This window comes from Lethenteron reissneri, chromosome 24 (assembly GCF_015708825.2).
Source record: "Lethenteron reissneri isolate LAM-NWPU_2019-01 chromosome 24, ASM1570882v1, whole genome shotgun sequence".
Taxonomy (NCBI): domain Eukaryota; kingdom Metazoa; phylum Chordata; class Hyperoartia; order Petromyzontiformes; family Petromyzontidae; genus Lethenteron; species Lethenteron reissneri.
The window spans coordinates 12,319,952-12,339,906 of record NC_083802.1 but is presented as its reverse complement, the minus strand read 5'-3'; the positions used below and the strand labels follow the sequence as shown (position 1 = coordinate 12,339,906).

General features: G+C 41.6%; 1 protein-coding gene across 1 annotated transcript in view; it reads right to left on the bottom strand.

Moving 5' to 3' along the window:
- The window catches only part of LOC133346605 (insulin-like growth factor 1 receptor), a 109,666-nt gene that overhangs the window by 19,180 nt on the left and 70,531 nt on the right, over positions 1-19,955 (bottom strand). Inside the window, exons 4-10 of the mRNA XM_061558293.1 lie at positions 13,274-13,416; positions 12,644-12,788; positions 6,550-6,764; positions 6,293-6,419; positions 5,585-5,838; positions 4,711-4,878; positions 3,271-3,481 (exon numbers count right to left, since the gene is read on the bottom strand). Of these exons, the coding sequence (XP_061414277.1) occupies positions 3,271-3,481; positions 4,711-4,878; positions 5,585-5,838; positions 6,293-6,419; positions 6,550-6,764; positions 12,644-12,788; positions 13,274-13,416 (1,263 nt within the window). The remainder of the gene's footprint in view (positions 1-3,270; positions 3,482-4,710; positions 4,879-5,584; positions 5,839-6,292; positions 6,420-6,549; positions 6,765-12,643; positions 12,789-13,273; positions 13,417-19,955) is intronic.

The following is a 19,955-nucleotide window of genomic DNA, read 5'->3' as shown; positions in this document are numbered from 1 at the left end:
GCTGTGGCCAGGAATCAAACTCAGGTCACCGGGTTTTTTAGCGCAGTGCACTAGCCACTGTGCTACCACTACAGCCCAAACAAATATATAACCGCGGTTATCACAAAACGTCACCCAACGGTTTCCGATGCGGATTTAACCGATTAAAAAAATAACGCCAAGAATTACAACAGCCACAGGACTCTGGCAAAAAGTGAACACGAGCAAAGGAAACCCGTTCGTAAAGGCCGACTTTAAAACAAAGAGTCAGCTTTAGTTATTTATTTTTGAGAAGGTTAATATGGAAGGTGACAGGGTGTCAAATAAAAGCGAGGTTTTTCGACCATGTTCTGTTCCAAAAGGAACAAGGGCAAGCCAACCTGTGATGCCCGGCAGGGTGGTCTCTACTGATTTACTACACACATGGAGTTGTTGTGCCTCAGATTTCAAACCGCACTGCCATCCGGGTTCATTATCCGCGTGTGCATCCTTGCACGTATGTTTGTACCGAACAACTTGTATACGATAACAAGCAACGCAAGCCCTCGGAGTATCTTCCCCGATGTCTAACACCGACAACAATCCTATACGTACATTTATTTGTCACGAAGGTTGTTTATGATTTGTTGTACACTTTTTAAAAATATATAACATGAATGTGTATACAGTGCATAGAGATGCACAGTATTAATATTTGATTATTTGCGCGTTAACCTAATATGATGCAATTTGACAATTTAAAATCATCGCATGGCTACTTCCCCTGAATGAAAGAAGTAAAAAGTTGATTAATATGATCTTGTCCAGACATGGTGCATTAAACCACGTGTATTATATTACAAACACGCTTATCTGTTTTCCAGCGCAGCATTTCATTAGTAACGTCCAGTCTTCCACACACACCCAACAGATGTATGTCGTCTGCCTCTTTTTTTTTATAAAAAACGAAACGAAAAAAGAAAATGTCCTCAGCGTATATACAATGCACGTGTCACATTGAGATTCAAAGCCAACTGTTTGCGAATAGACTTCAAGAAAATGAAAGCAAATGTTGAGACGTATGGAATAACGTTACTGAATCAAAGTGCAGTATTTTAGCGGGGCTAATAATACACTCGGTTGGCACTAATGCGGCTATGACAAAAAGTACGTTTGAGTTTTCCTTGGAATTTCTACCTAAAGCGTGAACTTAGGGTTTACTACAAACTTGTGGGGTTTTTTTTTTATCGAGCCTCTCTATAGCAAACTTTTGATCTTGACTAATATAGCACTAATGGGCCATCATGTCGTCGTCCCCCAATCCAAACAAAATCCTGTCCATGCCAGGACGTAGAGGGTGGGTGAGGGGGGCGAGAGGAGGGTACGCTTCGTGGTATGAGGGGCCCACGTGAAGGGGGGAAGCTGTGAACAAACAGTAACCTGCATGGAGTCATGTGATGACAGGGCGGCTACTCCTACACGCACCCCACTAATGCTCATCAACTGCCACCACCAGAAAAAGGGTGGGATGATGGTCAGTGGAACTCTGCTCGACTGGTTTCATCCTTGCTTGGGACATTGTTCTTAGAGTTTAAGTGACAAGCCCATGCCCACACCTAACCCTATTAAACGTGGGTACTGAGATTCATGCACAGCCTTCATTTTCAGTGAAGATGAAATTTCGTCAAGAGAGTTTGTGGCGGGTACACGTTCTAATTATATGATAGACCAAATGATACATACAGTGTAATACAACTGTTTTTTGTAAGTTAAAGAAAATTATACAAGAGCGATACTGTATTAACAATTTTCAACGTGCATGTCTGAAAACATCCAAAAAAAGAGCAGTGAAGGGATTCAACTGCTCATGACTTTACTAAGTGCTCATCTGTTTGAAATACAAATCAAGGAAAAACGAAGAAGTACCCGTCATGCCTGAATGTCGTCGGTTACATGCATTGTGCACATAAAACACATTTCATTTTTAAGAGGCAACATTCACCAAGCAAACGCTGGACAAGGCAGTGCCCTTTAAGCACCCTAAAATGCCGAAACTATGCAACGAGGCCCCCTTCTTCCGCCCCAGAAGCCTGTGCGTCACAGCGCAGCGTTTGTATTTTTTTTCCTTTGACACCCGAGCAGTGGCGACGGTGGGTCTGAGTGCTCCAGTTGCTGGCTGCCGGCGACAGCTAAAGCCCAAACATAGCTTCTTATTCACTCACCAGCTAACTCACCAATTCATTTATTTGGTGCCCGTCCAGAAAGACCCCTCCCATCACCCCAAGTGTACCTAGATTATTCAAGGAAAAGCAACCCATTTGTTCCTGTCAACCTAAACACATATATTAAAAGTGGCTGCCTTGTTAATTTTTCAAGTGTGCTACCTGGGATGTACATGATGGTGTGTAAACAAACAAAAACATATGAAAATTAAACAGTACAAAAAGAGCTTGAAAAAAAATACCAAAGTCTATCAATGGATTATCATCGGCTTTTGTTGAAATAATCTCGTACAAATTTTTATTTTTCGAAATTTGCATGGACGATTTAAAAAAAGTCTACACAGAATGTGGACACGGGCCAAGATAACCACTTGGCATGAGAAACTTTCTCCCAATGTTATAATTGAAAGTTGCTGGGGAAACAAACAGTCTGCCGCTTTGATGTACCCCCCCCCCCTTCTTTTGCCCTCAATCCATACTTCGCAGTCAAGTCAAATGCCAAAGTTTGGCGGTAAACAGGAAGGAAAGAGACATTCACCTCAAAAACAAAAGCCCCTCTGTACACTTTGGGGAGATTTTTTTTTCATGACAGCGACTTGTCCACTGGCAGCCTTTCTTGCTTACGTGGTTTAAAATTGGCGATCTATTAACTACACTGCAAGCCAATATTAATCTCTTTATAAACAAAGTGTCATCGTGATGTACGGAAAGTGCGCACAAAAAGAAAATACAAAAACACAGATGGCAAATTTATAAAATTACATAACAAAAAACAATGGCATTTGTACTCTGGAGTGCATTGAGCACAAAGCACAACGAAAAGTGTTAAAAGGCAACTTTACTGAAAGTTGAAAGCTAGTGTATAAAATACTAATTTCATGGCATTATAAGTTGTTTATAATTCTTATTTATCACCACGTAGGTACAAAGTCACGTGTCAATTAACATGCAATGGGAGAAATGTGTGGCAATTTTTTTTTTTACCAAAGGTAACATTATCAATCTCATTTATTAGCACAATAACCCAGCTAGATTTCGAGACATGCAGTCATACAACTGCTCTGAAGAGTGGCACTTGTAAACGACTCACCTGGTGGCAAAAATCTGGTTGTGCAGGAAGTTCTCAAAGGTTTTCATGAACTGAGCCTCCTCGGCTTCCTGGCGCAGCTGTGCCTGGGTCTTGGGGCATGCGCAGCATTTCTCAGGAGCTAGGCTGGTATCCAGCTCCGACTGGTTCCCCCGTGCGCCCGGTTCCATGTCGATCGAGCTTGTTGCGGGCTCCCGCTGAGGTACCTTCAAAACTGTCGGGCAGCCAACAATAATGAGGAGGGAGGGGGGGGCACAATAGAATGAATAAATGTTGGTGCCCTGTAACTGAAGCCAAGCGCTTAGCGATGACGCTAGGAGTGGAGATCTTGTACAGCGTGCAAGGTTTTGCTGTTTTTGGCTTCCCTTTTAGTCAGCAGATTGTACCTGCTTACATCAGTTACTTTGGCATGTGAATGAAAGCCATGCACTCGGTATCCCCCCTTTAACATTCTTAAATCCTAAAAAAAAAAGTACAATATTTTTAACTTCGGGTTAACATTAGTTCACGATGACAAGAATTTTAATTGGAAATGTAGAAAAGCAATGCTGCATATAATTATTGAGTAAGCAGCACAAAACAGAATACCGACGCAGACCATTTATAGGGCTATGGGACTTGTGTAAGGGCATCTTACTTTGCCCATCCATAATAAAGGTTTTACTTTGCTTATGCTGGCTAAACATTTTGGAAGAGGTGGGGGACAATCTTAAAAAAAATCACCGGAGCGTGATAGCAATATCTAACAAATGTGTTGGTAAAAAAAATAGCCAGTCAATTTAACTAATTTGTAATAACACTATGGGTAAGATTTCATGATAACAAACAATCAGCATTAATATGAACGGGACCTTTTTTTCCAGTATCAAAATGATGAAAAAACTAAAATAGGCGTTACCCTTTCTGGCAATAAATTAGATGCTAAGATGTTTAAACATCAAATAAGTTACCTTTTGCAAGGCATAAAGTCAGCATTAACCACACGTACTTGTGTTGAACATGCAAAAAACATACTCTGATAATATCCATGCATTGCCTTTGAAACGATTGGCCATATACTAGACTTATTCATGGCCTCGTCTCACCAGTATTCGATCAGAGAATTCCAAAACGCGAACACAGTGCAAAGGCAATGCAAGTACCAAGGTATTAATAGCTCGGCCTGAGCAGCCATATCCACGGGATCTTTTTGCCTTTTGGCGTTCTCTCCTCGAACACCGGTGAGACAATGCCATAGACATTAGGCTGTCTCTGGTGTAGGCCAATGAGTTTCAAAGACAACAATGCATGAATATTATCCAAGCACCTTTGTTTGGCATGTTTTGCCACGAGTTAGTGTGTGGTCAACGTGGACTCTGGACGCCTTGCAGTAAGGTATCGACGAACGCAAAATACCCTTTGGGCCATAATCCCGTGCTGCAGCAAAAAAAATGCGTGCCGAACCTTTGTTGCAATAGTCATGCTTGCGCAGCTCAGGGTCTTCGTGCTGTCGCTGCCAGCGGACGATGTAATGAGTCACGTTTCCGTTGGGGTACGCGGGCGCCCGCCACTTGACCACCAGTTGGGTGGACGAGTTTGAGCCAGCGATCACATCCAGGGGAATCGAAGAAGCTGCAGCCAGCAATACACACAAGCAGAAACAGCTGTCCCCTCATGGAATATTTTTATTGCTGTTGTTCAAAGCTTTATATTTGTGTGAGCATTAATACACTCTCGGTGACTTTGAATGAGAAGGGAAGGCAGTGTACTCTGATTGACTTTGTAATATGCAGATATTAATGTTAACTATGTTATGTAAATTGCTATGACTTCATGTCCATTAAGTATAGAATTTGTATTATCCCAACATCACCTGTATGTTATTTTAGGCTTGTAACAGATAGCTATAACTATGTAATTTGGTCCAAATAAATATTTTTGCGATTTATACTTTAAAGGGAATGTTTTGTACTTGGACAAAGAAAACCTTACACAACTTAATGCACCTTCTTTATATTTTAAATAGTTCCAAACGTTGTATCTATTATAACTCAAGATTGTCTAAAACAATGAACATATAAATTGACTACACAGGGACCAACAAAGACCAGAAAAGCGACAGGGCTACAATTTCTCATGCCCATTCACCAAATTATGCCGTTCCCTGTGACACTCCATCGGCAATGCCACCACCTGCCACTTCAGTGCACCAGTAATCTCAACATGGCATTTCAACTGTTATCGACGCGGCCCATCCAAAACATCAATAGGGAAAGTGGTCGTCAGCTCAGCGGGAGGAGGGCCTCTAACATACAATTCTATTAGTTGCTCATCTTACCGTTGGCCTTGGTGCGTATGTACACCACTTCGCTCTTGGCACCTTGGTTGTTAATGTCCCCAGAAGTGGTGGTGAGCGTGAAGGCACGCACAAAGATCGCGTACTGAGTCCAGGGCTTCAGAGACAGCAGGATGATGCTGGGATTGGACATCTCCTGTGGATTCAGGCCAGCCCTGAACTCCAGATCCCGAGCTGTCCAACTATTGGATCCACAGGCATCCTGCTGATCAAACTCCGACACATTTTTGAAGGGCCTGCAAATATAACAGCACCGATTTATACATAAAGTGTTGAACATTTACTGTAACAATTTTTTTTCTGTAAACAAGATGGTGAGTTGGTACAGTGCTTATTCTGCTGCACTATAAATCTGGTGACCTGAGTTTAATTCCCGACCTCGGCCAACATCTCGTGGCGAGTGATATCAGAACCAGTCGTGACCCTCCCACCTTTCACCAACCTGCACGGACCAGCATGGTCAAGTATGGTAAAAAAAAAAATCCATAAGAGTGTCATTGCATAGGGAGGCCTTCATCTATTCAATGAGTGTAAATGTATGGATTTTTTAAAATTCACTCTGAAGCGACCCTGTTCAAACAGGAGTGTAAGAAGTAATATCTTCCAAATTTAACACTAATTTTTACAAACCATATTCCACGTCATCAATTTTGTAGTGCATGTTTTTTTTTGCAACACTTCATTACTTACGCTTCCTTGTAGTACACCGTGTAGCTGAGCAGGTCACGGTCATATTTGGGCCAAGTGTGATCCCATTCCAGTTTAATTTTATCTGACGAAGTTTCATTGCCAGTAAACCGCAAGAATTTGCTCTCACCTTCAAAGAATGAAAAAAGCACACAAAGTAAGTTTCAGCATAGCCACAAAATCGTGCCAGTTAAATGGACATTTGCTGCCAGGTTCACAAGTCAAAACGTTCCTAAAATCCATGCAGGTGTTTTTCTTACATGAGGTGCGATCGCCGTTTTCCTTCGGGTTGAGGTCAGTGCGGCTCTGCCTGCCGTAAGTGCCGGTCACCACCTCCATGCGGTAAATCTCTGACATACACAGCTTATGATTGAAGGCAAAGTAGAGCTTGCCGCGTAACACTGTGAGATTATGCTTGGTCCAGTCCCAAAGTTGCTGCAGATTCTGATTATCCAGAACGTAGAATGAGTAATTTCTGCAAGATAATAATTGTAACAAAAATAAGGAGAAAAAAAACGTGCGATGAAATTAGTTGCATGGTTTTCGATCAAAACAGTGATCAAGGCAATAATTGACCAAGATATCATCATGGACAAAGCTTTTGATGTCACCACACATCGCCAATGCAATTTATTAACCTGCAAACTATATTATTCTTATGATTATAGTAAATTACTTTTATTACCACCAAAGTTACTTTATTTTATTTTTTAAAAGCAGCTCTAAAAACATAGTTAACGAACCCTCTCATGCTTTTGTTGTGCTTGCTTTATGTGTTATTTACTGTTCATGGTAGCACAAAAGCTGCTGAGTTCACTCAAATAGCAGGTGGCACTTCTCGCTCAAGTGCCTTATTCTCATGCCATTGTTCACAACAAAGAGCAAACAACAGCCCACCTTTAGTTGTAATAAGCACGTGAATGCTCCATCAGCGAAAAATCCCCAGACAGTAGCCCGTGCTAGGAGGCACCTTCGTCCGCTTCTGATTTTTAATTCATTTAACACTTGACCAAATAAATTGTGCATGGCAATGAATTTGGATTTCTAGTGGTCAGCATTCATGCCAATGGATAGATTGATTTCCACAGGCGCCCAGTGATTTCCGCTGGGAATTAATAAAGCTCTGTCTGCTTTAATGTGGGCTTTTTAAGACAATGTGACATCGCTTACAAGAGAATTGCATGTGTGCCAAATCACACTGTGGCACAATCCAAATCACGCACATGAATATTCCAAAATTAAGCCGAGAATTGTGAACATTATAAAACCGGATAACACATTTAAACTACCCCCGTGCGTGCCTGGTTAAATACGTTATATTTAACTGGCATTAAGACAAGTCGAGCATTATGTACAAATTTAACAGAAGGCATATATATACATTCTGAGAACTGCTAGGGGGACACATTAGACTGAGTACTGTGATGCATGCTGTGGGTTTCAGCCCTTTAACCACAAGATTACAGGGGATCAATGAATCAGAGGATCAAAATGCAATTATAGACAAGTGGGGACATCATCCACTACCTTGTAAGTCTCCACACATGGGGACCAAAAACCAAAAGTAAAATTGTGCAATGACAAACGATGGCGCCAACAAAGACGACTATGATGCTTATCCGATGACTTCAACACATGTACACAGTACCTGGATTCGTCACAAAGGCTAAGAGAGCAATTTCATCCCTGACGCAGAGCTCAAGATATATCTGCACTGTCAAATTACACCATATTCAAGGACTCACTTACATCACTTTCACAAAAAGTCAACTTTATCCTAGTCCGTAAAACATTTACCTGAAACAGAGATTGTGACAGTCCCACGATAAAATATAGTAAACACATCAATGGGCCCTACATGATTGAATGTGCTTCTGGGTTACAGGATGCTGCATTATAGGATAAGGGGCATCCGTAAGCTTTGGATGGAAACTGAGATAATTGCACATGACTTCACCTATGCCCCAGCAAGCTGCTCAATGAGCTTACCCCCAATAGAGTACGAATAAAGAAGGCACAGGTTAAGAAGGCACAGGTTAAGAAGACTTTGTCACTTTGCTCATGAAGTCCTAAAACATTGGGGAAAACGTCATACTATATCGTCTTCACTAACAGTCGTTTTCACTAAAAGGCATGGGCATTCATTGTGTATATACTGCTTCAATATAATAAACTCCTACCTGATTTGCTTAATTCATTAATATATATCAGACCTTCAATAGTATAACACAGCCATTATCCACTTATCAACTCTCTCCCTCTCTAAATTTTTTTTTTTTTTTACCATGGCTTATTGTTAAGTAACCATTGTTGGTGTATAATTTTACATTAAGACAATTTTTTTTACCACAAATATGAAATTGTTAATTACATAAATTGAGCTTGACCCCACATGTAATATGTCTGCGTTAATTCTCATGTTTCACTAGGCATGTAGGCTCCAAAGTGTTTTACACTTTAGGTGGCTATAGCCAGTGGGATTCTAAGACTTTTTGCCAGATTCTGTTAAAATACCAGGCGCAGCCTGTGTACAACTTTGTGTGAACATTTAAGCAACCAAAAAACACAATAGTTATTAACGATAAACTTTAAACAACGCAACTTCAAATCATAATCAAGTCCAAGTAAATTTAATTGATATTAAGTTAACCTACACATTGACAGTTCCAAGGTTAACTTGCAACTTTGTATCTGGATAAGAATATAGCTTAATATTATTAAATAGGCAGTTCTTTCATCTGTCGAGCCACCCTTAAATACAGCAAGGCAATTCCCCCACTGGCGTGACAGGAGTCTACACGTGTGCCAATAGCAGACACGGCTCAAGGACAATCGCTCAAGCATTTCAGGACATAAACGGCATCATCACTTTGGTACTCAATGCCAATGAAGAAGTGCTTCTTGGGCCACAATAGATGTAAATCAATGTTGCTGCTGCATGCGTGATTGCTTTAAGGAGTGAAATAATGGATCTCCGTCTCATTGCACTTGACAATGTTTGCCAAGAACTGTTTTTTCCCCCCAACGCTTGCAATGTTTCAAGCAGTAGGAAACAATTGTCACAAGCTTCCTTAACAAGACAATGCAAGTTGCTTTGGCGCCCATCTGGTGTTCTCTCTCTCTCATGTATAGGTATGCATGAGCAGCTAAACGGTTGTGAAATAAATGTTCATGAGACAGTACAAAAGAGCAATGTCGATTGCAACATAATGCAGAGGAGTAGGAAATGCCAACTGCTCGGGAAGTAAAATATATGTGGGAGTACAAATATCCATGTAAAGGTGCATCATCTTTTTTATTCATGATCCTCCCTGTGGCATTAACACCATTCACAGTTATGCATGATGGGCAATTACTCCCAAGCAGCACAACTGCAAAAATAAACGGTATATTCGAAGAGCCTTCGTGTTTTCCATCACCAAATATTTCATCATGAAAATGCCGTTCCAAAGCAAAAGATAGTTTGTAATTCCATATAGAATATAACCGGAATGCTTTGCCGTCACGTGAAGAATGTTGCTCGCGTGTACATTTTTATTGAACCCGTTTTTCTCTCTTCTAAGTATTTATTTCATTGCTTCGCACAAATAGCGCAGATTAACCTGCCACCAGAGTTCCAATGAATGTATACAAGAGCTTGGCGATTCATGCCGTAATCATTTTTTATATCTCTAAAATTCCATCATAGATTATACCTGCAGGCAACGTGATTCTTCTACAGGCAATTCCTCTGTTCAAATCTCCATTCGTTCAAATGGGTAACGGGGATTTCTGCCATGGAGAGATGCATGCAATTTAATGGAATTTCATTGCGGATCCATCTGAGTTAAGCTTCGAATTACATTGCTTAGTTTATTGATCAACCTGTACAGACCACTATGGTTAGGACAGGTTAGTGAAAAAGGGAGGCCAACGAAGGCTTATGATACCATTTGTCAACGGTGTTAGCCCGAGCTGGAAATCCAACTCAAGCTGCTGGGGTTCTTAGCACAGTGCACAAAACCAGTCCCACCGTTCTATCCGTGTGTAATACTGCCAGTTAAATATCAACACCCATGAAAGTAGTCTTACTTATAGGACATGTAAGTATATATTCAGACAACTGTTTGACAGCTGTATGCACCACAAAAGTGGTGATATTTGCCTTGCCGATAAGTGGGGGTGACTGCTTCAGCAACAACATTTCTTCCGGTCTATTCACAGAAATAATCCCTGAACATTTTGAGACTGTTTGTGCTGGCAACAGCCATCTCCTCATTCCTACGAGATGCAGCAGGTTCTGCATCACCTCATGAGAGCTTCCTTAAAGAGTTTTATATTTCAGCATCTTAGAAAAATATATACTTTAGCGGCGTGGTGGGAGACTTGGCAGCAGAGAGAAAACTATAGCCGTTCAACAGTCGAGCCAAAAAAGCCATTCATCCTTATATCCATTGTTTGTAGCCAATTTAGAAATGTGCAGGTGCAAGGGGGGGGGGTGCAATCTACATTATTTAAGCAGTCGTTGACCTTTAACTAACATGGTTTTGGGGGAAAAAAACTCACTTCAATATTAGTGTCTCAGGAGCCAGGTCAGGACCAGGGCTATTAGGGACACAAAAGGTAGTGGAATAGTAGAGCCACAAAAGAACGGGATGGGGAAAGAATGCTGCAAAAAGCAATTCACTTGTTGGCACTCGAGCCTAAGGCTTTGCTCAAAGCTTGTTGAGATCACTACCGAATTGAGGAAATGGTAACAAAACAAGTGGGAGTCGCAGTGGTGAGATGTTAATCCCTCGCCTGGTATGGAGGTCACGGGTTCGATTGCATATTCTCTCTCCCCGTGGTCGTGTGGATTTTTCTCCGGATCCTCCGGTTTTTCTCTCCACGTTTAGAATCAACGTGCGTGCTACGTATTTGGCTGAAAAAAATGTCCATGTGATAAGCTACTTCGTTGAGCTATCATTTGTGGCCAGATCGCTTCTGAAAAAGAACTTTTTCACCTGGTAAAATAAAAACTATTTTTTTTGTAGAAAAGAGTTTGGCCTGGCTTCCAAGGCAACCTTACCATTCAAATTTGAAATGCAATGCTTTTCTCTGAAAAATACAACCAATGTTTATTGGGCTGGTGTTTTCATGATGGGTATATTGCAGATAAAATCAGGAAAATCATTGTTTTTCTATCAGCATATGGTAAAAATGGAATTGCATTGACGTAAAAAGAGAAACATGGATTAGGTAACATACAAATTAATGACAGAATTAGAACTGTTCAGGAAAGTGGGCTTGATCAGCAGAAAGGACTGATGGTCAAGCTATTCTTTGGGTCTTTCGGTAAAGTCATGTAAATAGGTTCAAGACAAATTTCTCACATTAACATAGACACCTTGGCGCACTCGTCGTGAAGGATGCTCGGCGATCTTGCATTAATTAACATGCTAATTTTTGCCTGCAGCCCTTTGATTGGTGGAAAGCCCACCACCGCCACAGTCGCGGCCAACCACATGAATTGGCATTGGCTGCTAACATTTAGGCTATACCCATTTCAAACCTTTATAAGCAGTGAAACGAATGAGAAATAATCAATGAGTCAACACATTGCAGATGGACCCTGTTTTGGCCAAGTACTATTTTAGTGCCGTTTTGTTTTTGTGCGAAAGGAAAACGAAACGCCCAGAGAAAACTCACGTGCGTGGGTTGTTATAGCCGACTATAAAACATATTTTCAATAATAAGGCATCATCTTTCCTCCTTCAGATAGATATCGTAAACACTACCTAATCTATGTATGATCCAAGAACCGTGCTAGCAAGTTACTGGATTATAGAGATGCTATCTCACCTAGCAGATCATAACAAAATAGGGTTCTGGGAAAGGTGATATGTAGTATTCAGCGGTGTGCTGCATAATTCTCCGATGTATTTTCGGGTTGTTACCGAGTGTTGTTTGATGTGGTGTCTGACGTTTCACCCAACATGCCGGGAGCTTCTTCAGGAACTAAATTGAGCAGTTCACGTTTTCCTTCAAAAATACAGCATTGCTGGCTGCTGTTGTTGCCCATCAGCTTGTGTGTGCCCCCCCCCCCCCAATCAGGCCAGGTCGGGTTCATGGGCCTGGCGGATATTCGCGTGCAATTGTTTTTTGTCACCCAACATTCTGCTGTGAGCCTTTGTTCATATGTACAGCAAAAAATCGAATACAAATATTTTAAGTTTTTAAAGTGACCCTCACCACATGAAAAAAATACGTCGAACATCATGGCAAAAAAAATAAGCGGTACAACCCCAAAACACACCGGAAAGCTAGTTCAGGCGAGGTATTCATTCTCAGTTGATTCAAAAGTAGTTTTCTGTTTTAAAAAATTAAGAGACATACCCTTCGTCCAGCATATCTCCACGGATTATCCTTAAGTTCTTGAGGAAAGCAAGGGTAACGAGGGCTGAAGAGCGCTTGATCTTCACAAAACCCGTCACCATCTCAATCAGTCCCAGGTTTGTCTCCAGTTCTGCTGCAATGTTGTCTGAGTGGAAAAGCAAAGTGAACATGTTGTTCAAGAACAGAAATCCGTGTAAAGGTGCTCCGAAACTGCGTGCATTCAAAAACTAGCATACTACGCCTACACCTTAATGTAGCCAGCAAGACTGTCAGCGTGAAAGCAGTTTTAACTTGACTTGTAACATGAACGATAATGGATGTCAGTAAAAAACTAGGAATCATTGTGTAGACATGAAGTGAACTGATTTTAGCAAGAAGCCATCCATTTTCATGACAAAGTAGAAGCCAAGTTTGTTCAACGTTAAACATCCTGTTTGCAAGAATTAAATCTGTAAACAGAGCTAAGTTCTTACTGGCATCGCAAGCAACACAAAAATGACTGCGAGGACTTTACAAAGGCCCCAATAAAATGTGGTTAAGGACACGGAAGACAGGACACGCGTAACTAAAGGGCTCTCCCCCTGTGCACTATGAACATTATTGAAAGCCGTGAATTTATGTGAAACTTACTTCCACCACGGATGTCGATAGTCAGGTTCCCATCAAGCTCGGTGCATCCGTACAGCTCCTGCGCCGCCGTGAGTGAGTTGATGTTGACGTTTCCATGCTTGCACACTTTTGGACAGGGACCATCACATTTGGTGCAAGTCATGCTGAGGATAAAGAAGAAAAAACGTCACTTAAAATAAGGTTTTGCACCTTTAAAAATCTGGTTTTCACTCTTCATCCCTGCACACAGCAGGACACTTTGCAATTCATACCTGCCAAGGCTTCACCCTCAAGAGGCTTCAAAAGCACACCTGCCTATCCTAGGCCCTGCCTAACTCCCCCCCCCACCTTAAGGCTGCCTCTGAGTCACACTGCCTCATATAAAAAAAATATTCCTCATCAGAAAGAAACGGGAAAACCCAGCCCAGGTCGACCAGGATCTTCAAACCTGGTCAGGGTGAAAAGTGAGGAAAGGAGGGTGAGGATCGCTGTGTGCAAGAATGAAAACCAGCCTTTACAGGTACAAAACGTTACTCTTCATTCAGTTCATCCTTGCACAAGGCGTCACAACTTCGCAACAATACCAAAAGCCAGAGGAGACGAAGCCGGTTAAAACCATAACCGCGAGGACATGACTGCCCGACCAAAACGCAGCATCCTGGGAGGCCAAGGTGTACAATCTCCAGTGCTTCACAAAGGGTGTGGGGGAGACTTCCACGAAGCCGCCTGACAAACAACAGCTGCCCGGGGCCCAAGATGCGGCCCACAGCCTGCGTGAATTGCACTGTGTGCACTGTGTGCTAAAAATGTAGCACTTGCGTGAAAGACTCCCAGGGCCAACAAGAGATGCGCACCTTGGAGGCAGCCGGGTCCCTTCCATTTCCCACAGACAATTAAGACGAACTGCCGAGAGGACCAACGCGGCTCGGTCCTCGCCAGCGACGAACTTTATGGCCCTGGGGATGTCTAAGGAGTGCAAGGAAAGCTCTCAGCTCCAACCAAAAGGCCCCCTCCCCACCCATAGTGTGTAGGTAAGTGTGTATATCTTGCTGCGTGGAAAAGATGGAAGCGGCCACCTTAGACAGGAATTGTGGCGAGAGCCGTAACACCAATGAGTGCTGGTGAAAGGACAGGAAAGGCGTGCCCCACGGTGAAAGCCTGAAGCTCACTAGTCTGCCTGGCTGAAGCGATGGCCGCCAAAGAAGAGAACCTTGACAATCAGTGCCAGTTCAGAGTTCTCACCCCCAAGCCATTCAGTGACTTAGACTCACGTATTTTTTACTTGTTGGAAGTGAAGTGTAAACCCTTGGGCTAAAATGAAAGCTCTTACTTTCTCGCCACTTTTTTTTTTTTTGCTCCAGTATATATTATACTGAACGCTGTTGTGGTATAAACTAATGTAAGTGCACAAACAACAAAAACGCAGCCTTAAATATATTTATCTTGACTATGGAGCTCCCACGTTGGATCACTGGATGAGTGCTGTGGACCAGGACAGTAAAAGGTAAAGTCTCAAAAGCATTTGTCACGATCATAATTCATAATCTATCCATTGCTGGATGAAATCCTCCCTAAGCAATCACCGTCAATCACAGTCTCTAATGTAATTCCTATAGACAAGCCAATTTTCATTCCATCTCCACGATGGACATCCTCTAATGTATGTTACCATCCTTTGGCTCCCACTCCGTCGTTAGTCTCGGCCATTGTAACTTTCTGACCCGCCGTTAACTTTCTGACCCGCCCCAAATGGAAATGTGTGAAAAAAGAGCTTCATGGTATTCTTCCAGTATAAATAAAGATTCTGATCATCCCTTGCAGCAATGTGTTCTGTCCAAGCCCATGTACTATCCCCTAAGTCAACATGACGTGTCTAACGAATGTTTCTTCACTTGATAAATGCGTTCGACTTTCTGTCTTTCAGAAACGTAATCGTCCGTACTTTTTTGTTAATCTTTGAATAATTATGTTACGCTGGACTGGGGACAGAATACCAGTCGAAAGAATAAATAAAATCAGTTCCTTGCGTGATGTATTGCGGCAATGCTAGACTATGAGGTATGGCGATAGGATGAGGAGTCCTTTATCCAGAAGTGGTCAGGCAATGGCTTATAATGCTTTAGAAAAAAATAAAGGAGCACATTTTACATATAATATATAATACACATTATATATATAATACACATTTTATATATAAAATACACATTATATATATACACACACACAACATTTTCGAATTAACAATGATCTAAAAAAAAATTGTTGAAAAAGTGTGTGGTTTTTTTGTGTTTCCTTGTTTGCAATAACAATGATAAAAGGTGTTTCCCACCAAGCTTGTTACCAAAGTAAACATTGCCAACATTTTTTTTTATATCTCACAAGGCACTCATTGTGGGAACGAGAACTGTCGGTTCCCATGGCAAGGAAGATCGTAGCCCCGCTCCCAATAGCCACACCCAAATGAAACCCGGTCTCTACTGTACAGAGTGGTCCAGATGTGTCGTGACCCCCCCCCCCCCCCCAATTAATTGACCTCTAACATTGTTTTTCTTTGCATATTCGCATCTGTTGCAAATAAACCTTATTTATTTTAGACGGTTGATACGATGTTCAATAAAGTTATTAAATGTCATTGTTATATTGCTTACATTACATTACACACCCACTGGTATGAAAACATACTTTTTTGAGAAATCAAAGGGGGGGGGGGGGCGTCACAAGACATCTGGACCATCCAGTACATTGAGATGACAGAAAATGAAGTTAAAACTACGGGGTGATCCATTTATAGACACCTCACTGATTTCTCAGGGTTCTCCCAACTTTAACTTATATTAGAAGCGTATCGGGATTCGTGGGAGCAATGTAGCGGCTTTGAAATAAAATGTTGCTTTCTTTACAATACCTGCATCTCCTTATTAACTTAACAGGGTAGCTACATAAGGATCACTTCCACAGAACAACATGTTCAGCGATTACACCGATACAATGGATTGGGGCCCAGTGCGGTTAAAAGAATGAGTCCAATGATGCATCGATTCATATCAGTTCATAAGACTCGTGATACATCCATAAAAGTTGCGTATATACGCAAAGCAATAATTGTCAGGATATCAACTTGTGTAACGCGCACAGCGTTCGCTCACTCTCGTCGAAAATGGCTCAGAGGTGTAAGGAACCACAGTAAAAACAGCCACAAAATGAGCTGGTGCCAACAATTGCCAAAGATCTGTGATCCTCTCTATATTAAGGTATTATCGGTCAATTAATGAGTGTATGCGGAACACCAGGAGAAAACCCACGCATGCGAGGGGCCACTCCACCCCATACAGTTTATGCAAAAGATTTAATTTAAAAAAATTGGTAATGAGACAAGAAAATTAGTAACAGCAGAGGCAACATTTAAAAATTAGACAAAACATTATTAATTCATTAACTTGAGGCCCTGAATTACTGTTCGATCAAATCGCAAGGCAAGTTAACCGAAACATCCCAAGCAAGAAGTCGGGTTCTCAACCGGGGGGGGGGGGGCATGCCCGCTTAAGGAGATGAAAAGAAGAAAGGGGGGACAGTTCCACAGAAATAACACCAGGGTAAGGGGGGGGGCAAAAGAATAAAAAATAAACCCGTAAAAACAAAGTTTTTCACTATAAATCCTTTATATGTGTGGCGGCTAGAGTCCTCTCGTCCTCTGGCTTGAGATGGCTGCCACCTATGGGTCATATGATGCCTGCCACCATTAAGCAATTGGTAATTAAATATCTTTTTTTTTTCCTAAAAAGTGTAAAAATTTGGAGAAAAAAATTCACGAAAATTAATTGTCACGCACAACGAGTCTGTGTGCAAAATGTCAGCTCGATTGGATCACGGGAAGTGGGTTAAAAAACGACCGAAAGATTTGCACGGTCGTAAGCGCGCAAGCAAGCAAGCAAGTGAACTTAATATAAAGGATTTAAAAAGGGGGTCTGTGGCTCAATGCTGGGGGTGTGCACTGGCCGACCAATGTGTGACAGCATCCCCTCACTTTCCTCCCGACAGCCGACGAGTCGCTGTATTGACGGCAATATAAAAACAAGACTGTTCACTCCTGTTGGTCGTGGATTGCAGCCACTGATTCCTGCCCTCCCCGCTCCCACAACGCACCCCCCCCCCCTCCCCCCTAAAAAAAAAGGTTCTAGTGAAAACTAAAAGGTTGAGAACCCCTGGTCCACAGATCAACACAAGAGTGTTGTGTGTTGTCAGCATGGCACATCTCCACACCATACAGGGCTTGGTGCTGTTCAAGCTGTTTATAGCAACAGCTGGATGCACTCACAAGTCAATATTAGAAGTATTTTGCTATTTTTAAAAGTAAAGAGGGTAGATGACTATCCCTTCAATTTATTTGGTGTCATACTCCGCGTGCTCACAAACAATGTAATAATTTACTTGACGACAAATATTGTTTAACTGTTTATATATTTAAAAAATAACTCGTGATGATTTTTTTTGTCAAAATAACAGTGGATGAGGAAATGATTGCAGAAAAACGTTGAGTGCGCCTGAGAAAAATCAAGAATTTGTTCCATAATTGCACTGGGCACCGGTTTGTAAGGGTAATATTATTTGCTGTTTGAACTAAGTTTTCCACTTAAGATCATTTATATGGTAGCTTTTAAGATTCCAAGACAAATAATTGAATACATTACGTATGATTACAGAATTAAAACTAAAATTTTAAATTACTTCACAATTCCTAACAGTGTGCCAAACTAAAATAATAGGTAAAAAAATGGTATTTAATAAAACACAGATAAGGTGCTGTCTTTTTTGTCAGTTGCAGTGAATAATAAAAAATGGTCTCACCATTGAATCCAATCGTTTATAAATAAATCACATTCAAAATAAGAATCTGTAAAAAGTGTAAGCTAACCAGGGTGAAAAGACAGGAAACTGTATTACTGCATATGAAAGTTACACACTGCATACGAAAGCTTTATTGTTTCGATTTAATTCCTGAAAGCATTTACATTCCCCATGTTCGTAAAAAGTGTGGGCACTTTAGAGTGCAAAAATCTGCGGGTGACGTGAATTTCTGCCGCACAGTCTCGTCAGACCACGGTAACAATGGGGCGATGTGTCTATCAAACACATCGCACCATGCCCGACCGCCTTTGTCTCCCTAGTGTCTATCAGACACATCACCATGGTAACAATAGCTTTGCTTGGAAAAGTTCACGGCACCAAGCCAACAAAGGAAGAAAACCGTCAGCTATGCCACCTCTATCATTTTTGGCAATCACCTGGCCAGAAAAATCCCCCCCCCCCCATCTCCACTTTTGGCTTGGCCAAAAGAACAACATGCTTTAGCAGACATTGGTCACATTTACACAGCTGTCGAGATGGCATGTGTAACAAGCACGACCTTATTGACTATTCGTAAGCGACCCTATTTTTTTGTAAACACATCCTGACATTCGAAAACATTCGTTATTGCATTCACCAACACAAACCAGCTGTGTGATGAGCATTAAATGGAAAAAAATCATGTTTGTTAACTTAAGGTTCTGCTAAAGCGTAGGCCAAAATTACATGTGAACCCCCCGCTATGGCCTCTGATAAAGGAAGCCATATGGTTTTCGGGAACAAACAAAATTAATATCGAAGTCAGAAGATGTGTCAGATAGGTAAAGTTGCTCCTCACACTCATGACCATAGTTCTCCCTATTGCCAGTGTGTCATCCAAGGTGGCAGTGATGCCCTCTGAATACTAATGCTTGGCGCATTCCTACATCTTGTGGTTTGGAATGTTGGGGTTGTTGCTGACTTCAGTAACATTTTTGTGGCCAAGTAGAGAAATACTTTGCAGAATGCTGTGCTTTCAAAATGTTCTAACTATGGCAGAGTATATATCCGTTATTTGTGAACAACCATATGGGGCAATTCGTCACAACATCATATTCAGTGACCCTAAAAGTAGCAAACAATTAATTGAACAGTTCATCCAGTGTCTTAATGCAGAAGAGCCTTCTTGGGAATGGCAGTGTTTCCGGCCACTTTTGAAAATAAAATAAAAAAATCCCTGCACACTGTATACAGATTACCTCGTGAGCCAATAATTCATCCAGGTACATATTTGGATAAGATAAAGTCCAGCAATCCTCAGAGCTTCTATTTGAATGTGTGTATCTAGGGAACAGCAATGCAATGGCGGTTCAGAACCATTGACCCGGGTAAAATTTCAGGTCATAGATGGACTCGTCCGTCTGAACAACTGCTTGTTGCTGTCCGTCGTGTCCGTGGTGCTAACTTTAGGAAAAAAAACGCCACTTTTTTCAAATTTTCTTGCTGTGGTTTTCACACCTGATGATGATTGCTTGTGTTGCAGTCGAAACGTCGTGATAATTTAATTGTTTAATTTTTGCAGTCACGAAAGCTTTAAATCTAAAGATAGGTAGGTACCTGCTGCCTGGGGAGACAAAGGGCAGCCAAGTGTGGTATTGGTCACCACCCTCTCAATGTGCAGCGTCGGCTTTAAAAAGGTCCCCAATAGTCTGTAGGGCTATCTAGGGTTAATGAATGGTCAAGAATAAAAACGGAGTGGCAGTCAAAGAATGGAACGTGTCCGAGAGCATGTTCACCTCAAAGATGGAGTGATGAAATCAGTTTGTGTGCAGGTGCTAGATGGATTGTTGCATTGCAGGATTGTGAGAGGTGGAGGCAG